The sequence below is a fragment of the Leptodactylus fuscus genome, chromosome 7 (genome assembly GCF_031893055.1).
Source record: "Leptodactylus fuscus isolate aLepFus1 chromosome 7, aLepFus1.hap2, whole genome shotgun sequence".
Classification (NCBI taxonomy): domain Eukaryota; kingdom Metazoa; phylum Chordata; class Amphibia; order Anura; family Leptodactylidae; genus Leptodactylus; species Leptodactylus fuscus.
Window position 1 is genome coordinate 93,786,948 of NC_134271.1, and position 20,494 is coordinate 93,807,441.

Below are 20,494 nucleotides of genomic sequence, written 5' to 3' on the forward strand. Positions count from 1 at the left end.
TCCTGTAATCATTTCAGGTAAGGACTGTACTCTGTTCGAGGCATCATAGGATGACTGCTATTTGGAGTCCTGGTACCAGCTCTGTGTGGAATCAGAATGGACCAAATCCACCCCATGGGAAGCTGGCCTAGTATTGCAGTAGAAATGTAATATTGCTAAACAGACCAAGGGAGCCTTCACACGGAGTATACGCTCCGCTCATTCTGAACGTAAAAGTCGTTCAGAATGAGCGCATAAAAAACAGCTCCCATTGACTTGAATGGGTGCCGGCATACAAGCACTACCCATTGAAATCAATGGGAGGCTTTTTTTCCCCTATTGCTTTCAATGTGAGACGCGTGCATGCCGGCACCCATTCAAGTCAATGGGAGCTGGTTTTTATGCGCTCATTCTGAACGACTTTTACGTTCAGAATGAGCGGAGTGTAACTCTGTGTAAAGGCTCCTCAAGGCAGGTGTGTGGGGGCAATGTGCCAAGAAGACAGACCATTTCTAAAGGATGTAGCTGAAACATAGGAGGTACCTGTAGAAGGGACACTTGTACATTATAGCTTTAGACTCTGGCTACCATTTCACATACTACAGTTCTAGCATCCACAGTGGCAGATCAATATTTGTTCTATTGGAGGCTTTTGGGCTCAATACTAATGGCCTATATTTAAAATGGGTCCTCAATAGCAGTTCAACTCCTGGCACCCCAGCTGATCAGCTGTTAGAAGGGGTCTACAATGAGTAGGCTACATAGTAACAGCAGTATATGGTACTGTAACTTCATTACATTAGAGTGAATGGACAAGCTGCAATACCATGCGCTACAACTACCAAGTAGCTAGTACAATGCAGACACTGAAGAGGCCATAACACTCAAAAGCACTATGGCCTCGTCAAACAGTTTATCAGCAGCAGCCCCTTGAGTTTAAAGTAGGGCATCAGTATACTGAACCTGGTAAATCCCTGCAAGAGATTCTGCTAATTTAATACCAAAGCAGGGATGGAATTGGTTGCCATGGGCAAACACTAGTAGATTTTTTTTTATTATTTATTTAATTTATTTTTATTATAAAGGTCCAACATTTTTGTGCAGATAAATCTTAACATATTTCTAAAGACAAAGCACCAAGTCATCTGTGTGGTTCTAGGGAGAAACCCCCCCAGAAAAAACAAAAAGCCTGGATGCAACAACCACTAGAGGGAGTCTACCACATATTATGGAATTCATATACATAGCAAGCTACTCCCTAAAAAGGATATTACATGTCATTTACCTGATCGGAATACTGCTTTAAAAAGATCAGAATTGTCAAAAAATAAAAATAAAAAATTATGTTAACTTACTAATATAGAAGATACACCCTTTGAAGATTAGATTTTTGTCTGCAATAATGATTTAATGCAATTTAATCCTTTTTTTGGTCTGTTGTGTCTAGAGATGTAGGGATTCAGTCTTTCAACATGAAACACTTATGTGCAAAAATCGCACGGTTACAGAATTCCTTAAGCAAGAGCTGCCAGCTGCTATTCCACTCCTGAAGACCTCTCTAGTACCTTAGCAAGTCTTAAGGAAATTCACATCCAAGACTAGAGTCTTGAAAGGAAAAAAAAACAAAAACAAAAAACGGAATGTGTATTCGCAAATGCGGCGTTAACGTAAACAAAGAATGACGTGCCCTACTGCGTCATTGCAGCAGACAGCTGCAGAAGGTGCACAAGTAACTGTCCTGTCAGTAGGGTCACGCCAGTGTATTAGTTCAACATGTGAACATGATAGGAGTCCCTAATGCTGGCTCCCTCAGTAGTGGTGGGACCAGTGCACAGCTGCTGGTGGGACATATTGCTCCATACCATCCAGAAGTTTTTGGAGTAGATGACAAACTGGAAGAGAAAAGAACCACCAATTAATACCATGCAAATTGGGAATGGTCTTCCAAACCCAGTAACTATTTTTCACATAGCGCCAAAGAAGGGCTTAATGTTTGCAGGACATTAATAAATGGTACCATTAATATTCTGTTCAGTGTGCTGGGGAGCAGTTTAAGGTTGCCATATTCTGACACCTGTTCACTGCACGAGAAAAAGGTTTAATTTTCTAGATCGTGTGCTTATAGACAGATACCCAATGTGTGCATTTCACAGTAATTTTAGTTTTATATGTATTCTAGGGAAAGGAGGGGGGGGGGCTTAATTAGAAATTCATAAGGCTTCCATAACAGGCTGGCTCCTGTATTCTTTACATGCGGGTATGTACTGGCCTGTGCAATGGAAAAGGTATAGCGCTTTTTTATTTGTTATTTGGAGGCCAAACCATAGTGCAATGCCCATGATCAGAGTCAACTCTGATAGCGGCATTAGCAGTGGACACCCAATAGCTATGGTGGCCACTCTGCAGCAGAGTGGCCGCCATCGTTAAAGACCTGGCATCTGCAGCATGGCAGATGACAAAGGGATTAATAATTCCTTCAGAGCATGACCAACATCTCCCTCAGTCCCCAATGTCTGTGGGAGATGCCAATTGCTCCTCCCAGATGTGATGACAAGGGGACAGCATGACTAGGCTGAAGCTGCTTCCTGCCCCCTATTAGGATAATCTACATAAATGTTTGAAGGCCTAAAAAGTCATAACTTCACTTTGAAGCAAAAGAAAGATTACAGAAGGGAAGCAGTTCAAAGGAAAGTTCTTCATACTGAACATGACTGGGCCAGTATATGGCGGGAAATACAACTGGCGGAATACAGTGTGAATGATTTGCACTTCTTCCTGCAGCGCTTTGAACAGAAAGTTCAGAGTTTTCCTCCGCAGACTGTTACAGTTATATCTACAGGAAGCCACCGGCATTTCCATAGATATAATTGAGATGCTGTGATTTTCAAAACCACTACGGATCTGGAAATCGCAGCGTGTCCGTGCTGTAATTTTTTTTTTCGCAAAACGGGGATGGGATTCAAATGAATCCCATCCACTTTGCAAGTACTGTAAAACGCTGCAATTTGTTTTCCTGCAGCGTTTCCACCGTGGGCAAATCGCAGCGTTTCCGTCCTGTGGGGCCTGGCCTAAAGTGGTATTGCATCTTAAGGTATACTGCTAAAATATGCTGTTACATTGAGTGGCGGAGGAGTCCTGGCTCTGGGACCCCTACTGAATTTAAGAATAAAGGGAATCACAGTTCTCATCTGTTTAGATTTTGAACAGAAAAATTTTAATTCAGTAGAGAGCTCACCTTCCCCTCTCTGTTCTTGTACCTGCCAGCCTGGGCAAGTCTTCATCACTGTCATATCTTCTGGGATTGTCAAAAAAGTAAGCTCGTGATCCAAAGCTGTGGCTATTCACCATACCAGCAGGTTCCTAGATAGAAAGGAAGAAGAGTTTGTATTGTACATAGAGAACATAACTGGACAAGGCCACACCTGCCACGAGGTGATCTCAGGAAACAGCCTCAGGTGGCAACTCCTGTTTTTTGGGGGGTGGAGGGTTAGGTAGAAGCAGGAGCCAGATAACAGGAGCAGAGATTATTGAGTAAGACATCAGCAGATTTGTTCCAAACTTGTGCAGCCCCAGGGAAAAGGTAAGAACAGTTATACCAGGTAAACTCACCTCTCATGGGTGTCTAGTGGTCACTAGGCATCCTATTTGTCTCCACCTGATGTCATGCACATAACATCAGATGAAGGCCTGAAGAGGACACCTGGCCCCACCAGACACTGCAAAGATGCCCAGGAGAGGAAGATAGAATGTATAAATTATTTTACCCCCCCCCCCCCTCCTCCCCTTACTATACTCTAGGGCATGAGACATTTGTAGAGTATAAAAATAGTGCTTCATGGGTGACTAACTCCAAAAGTTTCAGGCTAAATCCAAGTTCAACAGAGCACTGTTGGGGGGGGGGGGGGGGGGGGGTGAGCAAAGAGAAGAGGAAAAGGTCACCCCCAGACAACAGGGAAGCTACTGTGTTTCCCTGAAAGGAGAATTAAGAAAATATATATATATATATATATATATATATATATATATATATATATATATATATATATATATATAATGTGTCATATTAAAATTTGGTCCTAAAGATGTGCTAGGTCTTATTGTCAAGGGAGGCCTTTATTTCTAGCCTATAAGAAATTGAGGTAGGTCTTACTTTCAGGAGAAACACTGTAGATTCGCCCCTGTAACTGGGCCTCCATTATGGTGAAACAGGCCCTCTTCAACATATTAAACATGAACTCACCAGATTTTGGCTCAGCTTCTTAGCACGGAAAAAGTATACCATCAGGCTCATTGGCAGGAACTCACAGAATAGGAGCAGAATCCCAAAGAGGAGATATTCCAGACTATTTGTCTCTTCTGTAACAGCCTGAATAAGATACACCAGATTGGGGCTTGAAATTAACTCCTTTAAACCCATTATACCACAACGCAGATCATTTAACATGGACGATTCAAGTGTTATTCATACTCAATGGGGGAATTTATCAAGCGTCTAGCACTTTTTTTTAAACTTTGCTCCCCTTTTTAAAGTAGTTTCATTTTACAGATGCAAGTAGTGCATTTGCCCCTAGTTTCACATGGCTCACCACTACTTTTATGTCAGAAGTGGGCATGGTTTATAGTAACATTTTATATGATATGCTTTTTTTTAAAGCCACAACTGCACTCCAGCATATGACTGGGGAATTCACCTTTTGAAGTGAATTTTCCACAAGCTTTGATGCCTTGATTAGTAAATTAGACACAGAAAATGATGAGACACAAGATGCAAAAAATTTCTATGGTACCAGGAGTGGTTGGGGGGGGGGGATGAGAAGTCATTTGCCAAGGACCATTGTTAGAAACAAAATTGGGTGTTCACTCTGAGACCAACAATGCTCTGCTTCTCTTTGGAAGTCCCATCGGGATGTTCTATCTTCTGTAGGAGTGTGACCAGACAATGAACATCTATAAGAAAAACCTGCAGTATTCCAATGCTATAGACATACTCACATGAGTGAAGACCCCCCTCCAGCCATAGCTGAAGGGACTTGGCTTGTTTTCTGGCTGGATGGAAACCACAACCAAGTTGTATAAGGCTCTCAGGATATACAGTGTGCTGATGATGGAGCCAGTTATAACAGCTTGGCTTCCAGAGGTGCCCTAAAGGAAAGAAAGAGCTGGGCATTAGTTTTTCCCTTGGATTGTGGGAAGAAAATGGGAGGAGGTAGAGGTTCATGGGGAAAGTCCAACTTCAGGCACCCAGTACAGTATCCCTTTTATTGTTTCCTAGATAGAGTACCATACATTTGTAGTGGCACTGAGCTACGAAACCCACTATGACAGAGTACAGAGCAGATCATATCAGATATTGACCTCTACACGAATTAACAATCCATATCAGTACCCACTTAATTTGTTGCTTAAGCTTATATTTTGGTAAGATTCTTAACTAGTGATAGGATCAGCTATGGTATGAACATAGGACTCAGACATTTACACAGTCCAATCTCTATGCTGAATAAATGCATGCAAACTTTCAGCTTTGAAGTGAAACAAGGGTGTTCTGCTGCCATATTATACATTTACACTTGCTTCTAGGTAGAAGACAGTTACTGCCCTCTGAGCAGCCTATGACACACCCAGACAGTGTCACAACTCATGCTTTCCTACTTACTACCTCCTCTCCTGGAGGGGACATCCTATGGAAGATATACCTGAAGTGGTGACTGGCATAGGTACCAGAGTTTGCTGACCCCTGCAGTAGACAGGCCATGCAAGACTGGAGTCAACAAGTCAGAGTCCAAGTCTGAAATGCACTTATCAGAAGCAGAGACTACGGCTTGGTCCTTCCCCTATCCTTTACACTGCAGCCCTGCTTCATCTATATTGACGACAAGCTCAGTATGGACATGTAGACGTTAGCTCCTTTACAGCAAGGACATAATCTAAACCTCAGCAGCAGCTGCAAATGGACAGAGGAATGAAGAGATTTGTTGACAGCCTTAAAACTATACATTACGTTATTCAGAATGCAGAGGAGTCAGTCCATACTGCTCTAGATTTCATCTATTGTTTAGCATGCCTATAAATGCTGTTGCTGACCGGCATTACTCTCCAGAATGGAAGAGGCACCCCACCCCAACCTACAGAGCACATTTGCTTGTCTGTTTTTGTAGCTCTTGGGGAAGTTAAGATGCATAAACACCTATTTACAACAGCAAATCTTTGAAACCCACACCACACTATATCCATCCATCCCTCTCAAAAAGCACTCATTGGTCACTATGCAGAGACCTGGCTAAGCAAAGCAAGTAAATCTCATATCACTGGATTCCCCCCCCCCCCCACATGTAAATAGCAAGTTTTGTTTAGTGTTAGTTTTTATGGTCTATAAACGTCAGTATTTTAAATGGTGGGACAATCCTTTTAGATATGGAATGAGTCAAGCCATCACAAACGGCTTTGCCCTAAAGGAGAGAGGGACAAACACTTATTGCTACAAAGTGGACATTGATAAAGATGAATATTTGGATTTACACAATAGCCTTTTTGTATTAAAGCTAAGGCATAGGACTGGAAAAGTTGTCCCACCAAGAATCAGATTGCAGTGTTTTTCTAGCACAGGTATAAAAACAAACAAACAAAAAACACATAGCTGAACCCATACCTTTGATTCTAGATAGACATATGCAGGAGACATGTTGGCAATCCTATAGGTGTTATTGGCCAGGGAGATTGAACAGATAGCAAAGAGACAGTCACTAAATATCATCCGTATCATTGTGATCCATCCATGCTGATCATTGGCCCCTTTATCAATCAATATGCAAGACAAGTTCACTATTAGGAAGGCAAGACTAGTGAGGAGAAAGCCAAAGTGTAGCGGGATCCTGTACAAAGGGAACATTGAGAAATGTTTTATATTCATTGTATATAGTCCCAAATGCTGGAAAAAGTACAAACATTACATAGCAGCATCAGAATAAAAATTATCTGGTTTATAAAGCCACTCAAAAGAGAAAGTCTAGGTTTCATTCTTGGAAGTGGCTGTCTGGCCCCATAAGACCGTTTCATACAGATTACCTATCCACAGAATAGATAACATGTGCACAGGGTTTGGATGTCAGACCTTCACATATCAGGTGCTGATCGCTAGTTTAATAGCTGATGCGCCTGTCACATTTCCATTATTTGAACAGGAGCAGCCTGCACCAGCTTTGGCAAATGGAGGCTGCCAGAACAGCTGATTTGAGAGGGGTCTTTGTGTTCAATCCCCACAGGATAAGTCATCTGTATCAAACCTTTTGGTGTCAGATGACCCATTAAGTCATGGGCCTGGCAGACCACACAGACTAAGTTACTTCACTATAGTCATTCATGCCCCACCCCAAACCTCTAGTCTACTTTACCTGGATATTAATACTTACTTGTATCTATTGAATTCCGGGGAGCAGCGAGCTTTAAAGATAACCTGTACAGAAAGAGGAGAACATTACCAGATGCCTGGCTCACCCAAAGTCACAAGATAGTATACAAGACATTTACCAAATTCTGTGGATGGCTGGGCAAGTGTAAAGTCCACCATTTTGTTAGATTCCATTGCAGAGGATAAAGGCTGTATGACAGGTTGTTAGACCAGTAAGTGACCATATGACAAGCAGATAGTTATAGAAGCTAGTATCTCAGTATGATGGGGACCATTCATTTCACTGTGTACAGGAAGCAGATTCTATTGTGCCTGAGGCTGGTCTTACACAACTGTATTGAATGTACGGTCCACAAGTTGCTGATCAGCAACATACACTCCGCAGAGGTCCATGTCCTGCCACACTCGCCCATAGAGTTCTATGGGAGAGTCCGTGCAGTGCCGCAATTCACAGCCATTACAGACATGTTGTATAAACTGCGGACCACGGTTACGGCCCGGCACACCACAGATAAGATATCTAGTGCTGTAAGAGGCCGCATTGAATATAATGTGTCCGCAAATGATCAGCAATTGAAAACCCCTCAATTGCGGACTTACATTACAGCCATGTAAGACCAGCCTGAGACATTTGCTCCTTTATAGCAAACTGGCCATGGGTGAACTGTCCAAGCTATATATCTTTTTTAAGCCCAGTGTACAGAAAATATATATATATTTTTTTTTTAAGGAAACAGGAATAAGAACTAGGCATTGATTGCCCAATTCTTGGAGCTGGTCCCAATCACATCTCAGACATAACACATCCAGGTCATATACCCAGGCAGTATCCTTGAGTGCATAGTAATATTTGCAATAGTCTTTTCAGCATGAATAATCCTTATATACACCATCTTAATAAATTGGTCACAGAAACCCACTTTTGAATCATTAAAGTCACACTTCCAAGATCTGTTGCATGCAAGTTAACCAGGTAGCAGTCAGTATCCTTGTTTCTAGCACTTAACCAATTGCTGACACTAAACCCTCAATTTAGCACAATGAACGGAGGAGGAAAGGAGATTACACCTTAGCTGAAATACAGAGCCTGAGCAGATGACGTAATGGCTAGCAGGCTGACAACTATAGTCACATTGGGTGCTGATACTTTGTTCCCACTAAAGAGAAGACAGTTGTACCCCTCTGTGCACTTCTTATACCACTGGACCTTTATCTTTGAGTCCCCTCTACTAAACATACCGTATTTTACGGACTATAAGGCGCACTGGACTATAAGCCGCATTGCCCATGAGCGCCTTATAGTCGTCTCGGTTCATATATAAGGCGCACCGGACTATAAGCCGCAGTCCGGTGCGCATTATATCTTATTGAAAGCGGCGGCAGGCAGACTTTGCCAGCGGCCGCTTAACCCCCCCGCGTGCCAGCCGCTTCTATTGGAAGCGCTCGGCAGGCGAGGAGGGGCTCTATCAGCAAAATCATGCTGATAGAGCCCAACCGTAAACGTTAGGTTAAACTACCCCCCCCCCCCCCCCCCGTTTTAAAATAAAAGCCTGAAACAGAATGTCAAACTTACCGAGCGGTGTAGGGTGGGCGGGCATTCAGGCCTCCTCTTCCTCCGATGTTCCGTCCTCCTCCGGCGCTCGCAAGCTGATAATGGCCAGGGCACATGCGCAGTAGAAGCATTATGATATTGCGCATGCGCCCCGGCCATTATCAGCGAGCGCCGGAGGAGAAGGACGGAACATCGGAGGCAGAGGAGGCCTGAATGCCCGCCCGCCCTGCACCGCTGGGTAAGTTTCACGTTCTGTTTCAGGCCGGCGTGACAGCAGGGCTGCCGGACACTTCCTATTCATTTCTATGGGAGCCGACATGCGAGCGCTCCCCATAGAAATGAATGGACTGCTTTTTTCCATTCATTTCTATAGGGAGCGCTCGCATGCCGGCTCCCATAGAAATGAATAGGAAGTGTCCGGCAGCCCTGCTGTAATGCCGGCGTGTACGGCTGTGATACACGCCGGCGTTCCGTACTGTGAATGCACCCTTACGGTGCCTTTTATGTATGTATGGAAGCGGCACGCAGTCTTTGCCGCCGCTTCCATCCATATATAAGCCGCACCGGACTATAAGCCGCACTTACGATTTCTGAGGAAATCGTAGGTTTTTATGTGCGGCTTATAGTCCGGAAAATACGGTAATATGGGCAACCATGGGGAATTGTCTGGTCAGGCATAATATTGACCTGGGATTAGAAAATATTTGTACAGCAACTCAGTCTCCCTATGGGCAAGTCTCATTGTAGGGACAGATCAGCCGTTGAAGAATGCCTTCTAGCCAAGGAAAATTGAATAAATTCTTACCAAGAATCAACATCAGAAGTGTGTGCTATTGAAATATACATAGGGGATGTGAACTGGTTACTTGTGTGCCGCTAGGAAAAAAAACAAACCCTTCTTTAGTGATAAATCAAATATGATTTTTTTTTCCAAATTCAAGACCTAGGTATATGTTTTTTTTACTGGTACACAAAATGAACCGTGCATAGGGCCTAGGGTTCGAAGGAACCCTGGTTAAGAACCACTGATCTACAGGTTTCCACTGCTTATCAATAGGACCCCCTGGCTTACCCTGTATGAGGATCATCAAATCTAGGTGGACAATCCCAAGAAAAAAAAATAAAAAAAATTAGTGTCAGTTTGTGTACCTAGACTGCTGATCATGATCAGGTTATCCCAATAGTGATGTAAAGGCATGTGAGCAAATTTGTGTTGCTGAAGACTGCAAGTGCTGCAGAATGACAACTCCATGTCCCTGATCGCACACCATAATAAGCAGCCCACGGGACAATGTGACCCTGGATCCAAACTTCCATCTGTTTACAGTCTGCTGCAGGCATTGCTCTGTTACTAGAGAAAGTCTCATGTCCCAGGCTGAAGCCAAACATGAATTGGGAACATGAGAGACTTGTTTGTGGGTGATCAGACTGACATTTGGGGAATGTGGAGGCCAATTTGTTACCTTGAACTGTCGTGTTCCTAAATTAATTAATGTTTGTGATCTGTGAAAGATCAGAACATACTTTGACAGATTTGAAAACAAACAAACAAAAACAAACCAATTTCACAGATCCAACTGCCACTGAAAGCCTATGGATACAAAACAGCCGAGAAGAGGTACAAGTGTGAAGGTAGGTGGCAAGTAACATTTACATGAATGCCAGAACCCCAGTATTCCTGGTAGAACGTGCCAGACCACTACTAGTGGGGAGATTTATTAAGTTATGCTCTTCCAGGGCTACCACAGATTTGCACAAATACTGTTGTGTATATGTTTCATCAAACCAGGCCATCTTTCACTGCCTCATGGTCCAGTTCTAAAACCCCAAGTGTCCCTTGTGGGCGCTTGACAGTGGTCACCATATGTTCCTATCACCGCAAGCAGTCACTCAGCCATATGAGCTACAATAGTGGGATTGGACCAGCCAGGCTCACCATGCAGTTGACCAACTGTATACCAGGAACACCCCACAAGCCCTGCCATCGTGGAGACATCTATGCATCATAGTTTGGCCCCTTCAGCTTAGATCCCAACACTAGCCCCTTCTTTGGCTTCTAATACCACCTTCAGATGATGTGGCCTAATGTATTCCACCCCTTGATAATCAACACTCTTCAATTTGCCTGTCAGTTTTACATCCACAGTTAGCAATGCCAATGACATACTGAACTCTGCTACATCTACAAGAGCACAATGAAGTGACCCATCTAGATAAGGCTATGGATTAACCGGTCAGCTTCACATTTTATGCAAGACAGGAGCAATGAAAATATGGTAATAACCAGATAAATGGAAATGAGAAGGATCCTGTCCCCCGAGAGGCTTCGCAGCAGCTGAGGCACAGAGATAGCTGCTACTTAGAGGATCAATAGTAACTCAGCATCTATTACTCTGCAGGAAATCATCACAGCCCTGACAAAGCATGAATAAGCAGCCTACAGCACCACAGGGAGGAGAGGGTTAACCAATGAGGTCATCTTTACTGCACAGATTTACCTGATCAGTGAGACAGCACGCCCCCTGCAGGCCTAGGAGCAAACTCATTACAAAGCATTGAGGTGCATAGAGTCAAGCAGTGACATCACCTACTGCTGCTGCACAGAGGGAAAAACAAGAACTTACCAAGAACAAAGAAGATCTATGAAAGACACACAATATTAACCCTTTTATTATGCAAAAGGAGAACATGAGAGTTAGCACGACCCCTAAGGGTCAGATTACCAACTGCACTGAAGCCTTCCAGTTAGCAGTGGCGGTATGCACGAAAACAATAGTCTGACATCCCAGAGGAGAGCAACACGCCCCCTTTTGGTTACACGAGGAAGACTCCAATAACTTACTACGGATTTTATACTAAAGAGCTGCAGGAAGTCCCCAGCAAGCCATAGTGTGAACATGCACATAAAGGGAGCAGTGAGTGATCAGACCCAGAGCTCTACAAATGACCCGAGGGGAACGAGCTCGCCCCCTGCAGGTCACAAAAGGAATACAGTCTACACATTAAGCAGTGTCACCCCTGCTAGATTGTAGAAGACATTAATTTATCTAAGAATATAATCCTAGGACAGTGAAGAGAAAGAGAAGGGGAGGGGGGGGGGGGGGACCACAAAACGACAGCATCCTCTATCACTGATGGGAGTCAGCACGCCCCCTGCCGGCCTGAAGTAGAATAGCACCCCCCTCAAAAAGTCAGTCGAGACGCCACCTAGTAGAACTCACCTGTGAAAAATAGAGGTTGAGCAGACATAGGGTGAAGAACTGCAGGCAGATGGGGGAGCAATAGAGGAGCCAGTGAGGGAAGGGCTGCAGGGCATGGGCCTGGGCACAGTTCGTAAGATAGAAGGAGAACAGGACGGTCCTAAAGCCGGCCCACAGCAGGCACAGGAACAGCAGCAGGCTCTGATAACTGAACCTCTTCTGCTTATAGTGCAGCAGCAGCCAGAGCTGCACGTACACCGCCAGGAAGAGCAAGGAGCACAGCACTGTGCATAGCACCGTCAGTCCCAGCTCCACTGCCCACGGGATGGCAGCTTTCATGTTGAGTCAGACAAGACACAGCATGTCACCGTGCCCCCCGCTCTCCTCCTCTGCAGTTCTCGCTCTCTTCAAAACAACTCCACTGGAAGACATCAGCTGAGCCCGACCATTTGAGGTACTCTGCGGCCAGCTGATTGGTTACTCGAAGTCCCGCCCACTAGTGGTTCCGCTTTCTTACAGGACTCAGTGCTTGTCAATCATAACAGCTCCGCCTTGCCTCCCTAGAGCATGGACGGTGCTAACTAGTCATTGGACTGAGACGACTCCGCCCAGCAGAAATAAATGATATTATTGGCTAATTAACATGTCGGTTACTTCTTTGTCTAAGCTTAGAATCCGCCCACTGCCGGATGGTGGTTGGTCTGAGGTGATTACTATGGAGACGGGTGGGCGGGACTTGTAGGGGGCGCTGATTGGGACAGCTGTCAATCTAGTAGTTAGTGGTACCCTGACTGTAGCTGGTGGTGGTGGGCGAGGAGGGGGCAGCACAGCTGGAGGAGGAAGGAAGTGGGACATGACGGCTGGCAGGGGGAAAGCAAGCATCAGAGGAAGTGAGTGTGCTAAGATGGTAAGTGAGACATGGCACAGTATGGGCAGCTGTGTATGCCATCCATGGCTGGAGCATTGATCTGCCAATAGCAAGTGCGGCTACCAATCTACTGTGTATGTATGAAGAATGATACATGACAGCCTCTCCTCTATTATTCCTGACATCCTAGTGGACAGACCCCTCCCCAAATCATCGTACTTGGCTAACGCCACCATTGCCATAGTGGAGTGTCAGTGTGACAGACTTGTTTGTCGGACAATCCCTTTAACCGGACTGTAGGGAGGAGATAAATATCGTCTGAAAATGATATTTAGGATGATATTCCTGTTTAACGGTCATTAGAGTGTTTTTAAGTTCTGTGTAATATATGATTTCCATTCACGCTAAGGCCTTATTCACACAGTGATGTAGAACACATTGGGGGATATTTATGAAGGCTGGCATGTTCAGAGCCAGTCATCCTATGCCCGGCAGAAGAGCTGCATCATTTATGTATCGTCTCCGTGCCGGCTTCTCGCTGGCGTAGATTTTGGTGATCATTTGCGTCAGGTCACTGACATAAATGGTATTAAATATATCTCAGCTCCCATGCTGCTCTTCCTCTTATGAAAGTGGCATTGAAGGCACAAATATGGCAACTGCCACAATTATTGGCACTCAGTCAATGAGTTTTGTAATGAGATTCGCTAGTGATTACTACCATGTAAAGTACAGTACGAGTGTAGTGGATGGATGTCATAGAATCCTATCCACACACTCAGAAAAAAAGGCAAAGTGCAAAGTGCGTTGCTCTGCAGGTTTTGAGCTTGCAGCGTGTCAAATACTCCTGCGTGTTTGGCCGTGGTTTTCATACCTGGACTAGCTGCGCAGGAAACTACCGTCTGTGTCCGCTGACTCTAGGTTCATATCTGCGCTTGGGTTTCCGTTCTTTGGGTCCAATTGGGGACCTGAAATATGGAAACCCAATCTGCTTAAAAAGCGGACCTCATAGACTATAATGGGGTTTGTTGGGTCTTGCTTGCAGGATTACTCTCTCTACATTTTTAAAGCGAAATGGTGAAAGGAATCTGAGCGCAGAACCTAGCCTAAGGGATGTTGCTACTGATATCCTGCTGCAAAGCGTGTGTCACTAAACAAATCTCATCCACAAAGAAACCTGCAATGTAAGCTGACCTGCGGTGTTTGATCCCTAACTACAGAATGCCAGTTTGTTGGTTTTTCACCTTTGCTTTTGCAGTGCACCAAGTGAAATCTGCGACATGCTTGCAGTAGTTTCCCTTTAATGTGTAACTAAACTTTCCAACGTTTGAATTTCTGGCAGCATTTGTAACACTAAAGCTACGTTCACATATGCGCCATGAAACTTTTTCCACTGCCTGCAGTTTAAAAACATTCTTCTTTCCTTGCTTGTATTATATATTTACTAGCTATAACCCGCGACTTCGTCCGCTGTCCCTTCACCCTTGCGTGAACCACCCTTGCGCAGCCCGTGGCCCCCCCGCAGCCGTTTCGTTGCGGTCGGTGCGGGCCCCTGCCCCTCACACAGCATCATGGGCCGGGACCCCACAGCCCCGCTGCTGCGCCTCCGGCCCTCCCGTTTCCCCCCAACCGCGCCTCCCAGCCCTCCCCTTACCCCCCACCCATGCCCCCGGCCCCCTTCCCCCCCTTTAGAGATTACAGTCACCTCCTACATCTACCCCTTGCCCCCACCATCACCCACCCATGACCCCGGTTACCCTCCCCCCTTTCCACATGTGCAATCTGCCCCCCCCTCCCCCCTACTTACCTTCTGCCCTCTGGCCCCCAACCCCAAACATCCAAACACACAAACACACAAACTTTCACATTTATAATATTAATTAATTAATAGGATTGAGAGCTGTACTCTGCATTTCACTGTGTAAGGTGTATGGCCCAGTTCACATCTGCGTTTGTGTCATGAAAAATGCGGAAAGAAAAGCGCTGCAAGCAGCACTTTTTCTCTCTGCGTTTTTCATATAAAAAACGAGCAGAAACCACATGGATCCCGTTATAGTCTATGGGGTACTTCAGTTATATCTCAGACAGATAATAATAAGAATACATGTTATTTATATAGCGCCAACATATTCCACAGCACACAGATTATATAAACTTGCATGTGGTATTGTCTGAAAGAGGAGGTTCTCAGATTGCAGTTCTACCTGGATTACTATTAGAAATGTTACAGGTTGAATATGCGGTCAGGATTCGGAGCAGTTGCATATAAATATTCCAGTGCCATCTGTGTTTTTAACCAGTGATATCTCTGGAATTTATACAGTTAGAACAGCATTCCTAGTGTCAGATGAAGGACGAGAATCTCCTCTTTTATAAGACACCAGAAGCACATTCCTACATTTTATAATACTTGAGATATTACTCTATAAAGTGCCCCCCCCCCATTATTACACACAGGCCGCACAATGGCAGGTGTAGCCGTCAATAGAGAGGCAAGGAAAAGAATAAAGAAATGCAGGATTTCACAGAAAGGAGAAACAATATGTTACTAACGTATATTAGAAAATGTATTAATGACGTATAAGTTGCCAGAAAATCAAAAGTTTATCTACGTTAAATTCTGCTGTAAAAATAATTTCAGATGTTTTTGCTGTGGTAGACTTTGGGAAAATCCACAGAGGAACCAAGCCTTTTACCTACATTTGGGGCACTAAACAACGAGCTGGTCCTTATGCACTGATGTTATATATTAGATCTATTTGTGCAGGGGATTTATTCTCATTGTCCAACGTCTGCTCTCTCAGCACATGTGCAGTGTAGCAGTGAGACTGGCACCTATACCTATATATTCTATCTATCTATCTATCTATCTATCTATCTATCTATCTATCTGTATAAGTATATAGTACACCCTATTCCACAGCTCATGCCCCCAGTGCCTGGCGCACACCTAGTGACGCCATGGTGTACAGAGACTCATCAGCCTTATCTCTAGGCAAGCATAGACAGGCATCATATAGCACTATTTGGGGCACTAATCTACCAATCCATAAAGACCTCTTGGTGACTTGGTGTCCTAAATTTAGGTGTGGGATTCCCTTTATCCTCTGTATGATGCATTGACAGTGCCCGGTGATCTTGGCACTTCTGCAGTTCTTCCCCCATATGTAGCTAGAGTGGGGAGAGGCCTAAATATTGATGTGCTTAAGATATTGGCTAATTCCTATGGCAATTTCAGTCTCTTATATCTGGTGCTCCCCCTTATATTAGATACAGCAGGGAAATAGAGCATTGTTACTTTTGTTTCCAGGCTGTTGCATGGTGACGGATGACGGCACAGGCGTGGAGCTGTGTTTGGTCTAGTGCTGCACAAATAGGTAAGGTTCACAGACAAATCCTAAGGTTAAAGTACAGTGTCCAATAGAGAACCTATGGCTGAAAGCAGATAACGGCCATCTCCTGCCAGGTTTATGGAGTCTTTTTCTTATTCCCTATATGAAGGAAGTGGCTGTGTTTAATGATTAAAGGGGTTTCCCGCTCATAGGCTTTTATGGCTTGCTATAAAACTGGGATTGGCTGGAGCCTGTAGGTGGAGAAGAAGTCCCCTCGGATTTATACCATAACCTAATCCTAAAACATTGTTCTCTATAGGTCAGAGGTCTCCAACATGTGATTGTCCAGTTTTTGTGATATCACACCTTCCAGGATGTCATGACAGCTAGAGCCTGGGGATGCATGTTAGGGGTAATACAGTTTTCAGCTATTGGGGTTGTTGTTGTTGTGTGTGATTGGGTAGAGCGCCTCTGAGTCACTCTTTCTGTTCATAGAGAGAGAACTGTTTGGGAAGGAAACAGGAAGTTACAGCCAGAAGAGCACTGGATCCTGTAGAGGTGGGTAACAGATTTGCAGCATTAATGGGTTTTACAAGACCCCATGTATTTTGGATACTTATGACTTATTTAAAGAATATGTCACCAGCATCTGAACGGTGGGAGCCTGGTACCTGGACCCCATACCGATCAACTGATCTGGCTGCTGGAAGTGGTATTCAGTGTATGGAAGCCGCACTGCAATTTTCCAGCTACTACCGTAACAGTAACACCTGAAAACTGCGGCTCAGCTTCCACTCTCATGAGAGTATACACTGTATACAGCTCAGCTGATTGGTGAGGGGTCAGACACTCACTGATCAGATACTAGTCACCTATCCTGTGAATAGGTCATCAATATCCAAAATGTTTGGGGTATTGAATAATCTCCTTAAGCCTTTTGGTGTTTTCATTTTTCCTGCAATGGATGAAGTATGAGAAGACAAAGCACTTGCACTGCAATCTTCTTCAACTCATAGCTAGCATAGACATGAGGGTATATATATTTGGTAATGTATTTGATGGGGGAAACAGCCTCACCCCCAGCACGCCCACATCACACTTCCTTTCCAGAATGTGTTGCAACTGATGTTTTTATTCTGTCTATGACAATTTTTGTCACAAGCAGCGTCTAACTGATATTTTAACAATACAGGCCTACCTTCTAACCTGATGCAGCTGGAGGTTCCTTCACATCAGAGACGTTACATGGGGCAGAGGGGTCCGAAGCATACTTTTTCCACCACTGCCCATGAACCTTCAGCTCCACCCTTGTAGTATCTTTAGGACAGCTGAAGAGGCACATCTTGGAGAAGACGTTGGCAAACGCAAAGAAAGGTACTCTCTCCTCCACCTAGTGATAATGCGTGGTACTGCAGGTACTTTTCTACAGTGGGGTTTTTTTAGGCACTCAGGGTGCAAACACATTGGGGCAAAATCATCAGTTTTCTGGTGTTGAGGGAGGATATTGGGGCAAATGTTTGCTACAAGGTCCTTTTCTAAAGCCCCAATCTGCACCCAACATATTGAATGTGGGACAAACGAAACTTGCGTGAATTAGTGAATACAAAATAGATCAGATTTTTACTCTATGTAAATGTATGGCCATCTGTTTGCATCCATTTTTTGCTTTAAAATGGATCTACTGAAACAGATGTAAAAAAACAAACCATGATGTGAATGTACCCTTATTTTACTGCCAATAAAAGTCAACTAAAAACTTGCTGGAATGTTTACACTGTAGAAAACAAAGCCTTAGTGATAGATCATAGCACCAAAATGCCTCCTAAAGTGTCATGAAAATTGCATTACTAAACAGTCCATGTTACACATAGCATCTCATGTACATAGCGTGCTCCTCTACAGCTACATGCAGGCGTCAAGCAATTCTCTACATAATATCCCCATTTAAAGTTAAAGCATCCACAGAATGAATGGATTTCTTTTATTTTGTGCAGTAGTATTTCAGCCATATCGTGCTTGTGGCTATGTGAAACATGATAAATGACTTTAAAGGGAGTGTCTTGTTAGGTCACCCCCCATTTAGTGCAGCAGATCTCCCATGCTGGTTGCTTGAATACCTGGCGGTGAGGGGAAATCTGCCAGCCCAGCTGGGGTAATATAGTATTACTAAACAGCCAATGTAGTCATTAAATGTCTTATTCATTTTAAGTCACATTGGCTGACATAGGGGTTCCCACAAGTGTTCCATCCGATGCTCCTGTAAGGGGGGTTTGCTGCAGGTTATACCTTATTCTGTGTCATCGGAACAGAACAGTTTGGAAGCCCTCATAGAGGAAAGTGCATCACAGAATGCACTCTGATGTCACTCCTAGTGTCAGCCAAGTGAATTCCACTGAAATCTCAGGCCCATATCAGATGCCCACTTGGTCATGCGCATGGGGTCTAAGGCTTTGTTACAAATTTAAGTTACCGTATATACTCAAGTATAAGCCGACCCGAATATAAGCCGACCCCCCTAATTTTACCACAAAAAACTGGGAAAGCTTATTGACTCGAGTATAAGCCTGGGGGGGGGGGGGGGGGGGGAATGCAGCAGCTACTGGAAAATTTCAAAAATTAAAATGGTCGGAGTTTTTGGGTGCAGTAGTTGCTGGGTGCTAGGAAAGAGTAGGGGGTGTTTTGGTTGTCTGTCTGCCCCTTCCCTGAGCTTGAGGACTGCTGTTTTTTTTCCCCCACTTGGAATTCAGCCTGGCTGAGTATAGGGTACCTGCAGTGCTCCTATTAACCCCTTTCCGGTGGAAGAGGAGCACTGCAGATCCCCTATATTCAGTAGACCGGGCATTGTCAGACACAGGGATACCTAATGTGTTTGTGTTTCACAGTCATTTTCTACTTTTGTGTCTATTCTAGGGAAAGGAGTGATTTAGAACTTTTAATTTATTTTTTTTTAAAAACTTCTTTTTTTCTCCCCACTATTTTATGGGAGGTTCTATACAGTGATATTGCTGCTGGTCATAGACCTCTCCCCCTAAAAAAAAAAAAAAAAAAAATTTTTTTTTTTTTTGCTGTCTCGAGTATAAGCCGAGGGGGGCTTTTTCAGCACAAAAACTGTGCTGAAAAATTCGGCTTATACTCGAGTATATACGGTATATTCAAGAGTAGATAGAATAAAAGTGTAGTATCACTATCCTCTATACAATCTCTTTCCCATTCTGTTTTGTGATTCACACATGGTCTTGGCATCAAAAACCAAAACAAAGAAGCTGAACAAAACCTGAATGTGGAAACCAAATCTTACGGCTTATTCACACAGTGGGGCAGCTGGAGAGAGACATTAAAGTGTGGAGTTAACTGGTGGGGGACATTAAACTAGGACATTAAAATGTGGACAGCTGGAGAGGGACATTAGACTGGAGGTAACTACAGGGGGACATTAATGTCCTCCTCCATTTGCTCTCAGTTTAATGTCCCCCTCCATCTGCTACAGTTCAAAATAAAAAAAACAAAAATACTCACCTCTCCTCACTCCTCTGCTGCCCAATCTGCAGTCTCTTCTCCTGGATTGTTCAGGGAGCTGGTGGCATGATGTGAGTGATGTCATCACATTGCACCTACAGCTGACATCCTGACCAAAAAGACGGCTCCCACTGAAATCAATGGGAGCCACTCAGGTTTTTTTTCTGGGAGCCGCTTTGTTCCAGTTCCTGGAAAGAGAAGCGAGATGCTCATTCTTCAGGCTGTTTCGCCTCGCGATTTGGGCCTGAAGACACTCCCTCCTCCGGACTAGGCCCATTCATTGGGCCTAATCCGGAGCGGAGTGCACGGCTGGATGCCAGTGCAGTGCACCGGCTTTCAGTCGCGGCTACCCGGCTTTTGGTCTGGAACCTGAGGCGGCCTCCATCTCAGGTTTACGGTACAATGCTAGGGTGTCATTGTACTTCAGCAAAAAAGCACTGTGTAAACTCTGCCTGAAGTTCTGCTGCTAACCAGATCAGTACTAAGAAGTGGCTTGGAATAAATTATTCTATGTTTGACTTACTCATAAGGGAAAGCACTTGAACTCACTGCAGCTATAAGGCAGTGGCCCTGAATCTGCCTTCCATTGTTTTCTATAGGAGGCAGAGATAGCAGCAAGACACACACAAAAAAAAATAG

At 44.3% G+C, this 20,494-nt stretch overlaps 2 protein-coding genes across 3 annotated transcripts in view; one reads left to right on the forward strand and one right to left on the reverse strand.

Moving 5' to 3' along the window:
* Positions 1-407: 407 nt before the first annotated feature.
* GPR137C (G protein-coupled receptor 137C) lies at positions 408-12,620 on the reverse strand. Its single transcript, XM_075282542.1, has 7 exons — positions 12,161-12,620; positions 7,389-7,432; positions 6,629-6,851; positions 4,972-5,121; positions 4,220-4,345; positions 3,215-3,339; positions 408-1,871 (listed from the first exon to the last, which is right to left on the reverse strand). Exons 1-7 carry the CDS (start codon positions 12,476-12,478, stop codon positions 1,748-1,750), a joined length of 1,110 nt encoding a protein of 369 aa, XP_075138643.1. The 5' UTR covers positions 12,479-12,620; the 3' UTR covers positions 408-1,747.
* A 250-nt stretch (positions 12,621-12,870) lies between these two features.
* Positions 12,871-20,494, forward strand: part of TXNDC16 (thioredoxin domain containing 16) — a 46,421-nt gene continuing 38,797 nt past the window's right edge. Inside the window, exons 1-3 of one of the 2 annotated variants that reach the window (XM_075282494.1) lie at positions 12,871-12,939; positions 12,970-13,046; positions 16,837-16,897. In XM_075282494.1, the coding sequence (XP_075138595.1) occupies positions 12,993-13,046; positions 16,837-16,897 (115 nt within the window). In that variant the 5' untranslated portion in view covers positions 12,871-12,939; positions 12,970-12,992. Of the gene's footprint in view, positions 13,047-16,836; positions 16,898-17,531; positions 17,714-20,494 lie in introns of both variants that reach the window. The other variant, XM_075282495.1, reaches the window with a different exon arrangement.

Coding starts and splice junctions, on each gene's coding strand:
- GPR137C (XM_075282542.1), bottom strand. CDS start 12,478: ATGAAAGCTGCCATCCCGTGGGCAGTGGAGCTGGGACTGACGGTGCTA. Junction 3,340..4,219: donor AGAAGCTGAGCCAAAATCTG/GTGAGTTCATGT, acceptor CTTTCTATCTAG/GAACCTGCTGGTATGGTGAA. Junction 1,872..3,214: donor ACAAGAACAGAGAGGGGAAG/GTGAGCTCTCTA, acceptor TTTCTCTTCCAG/TTTGTCATCTACTCCAAAAA.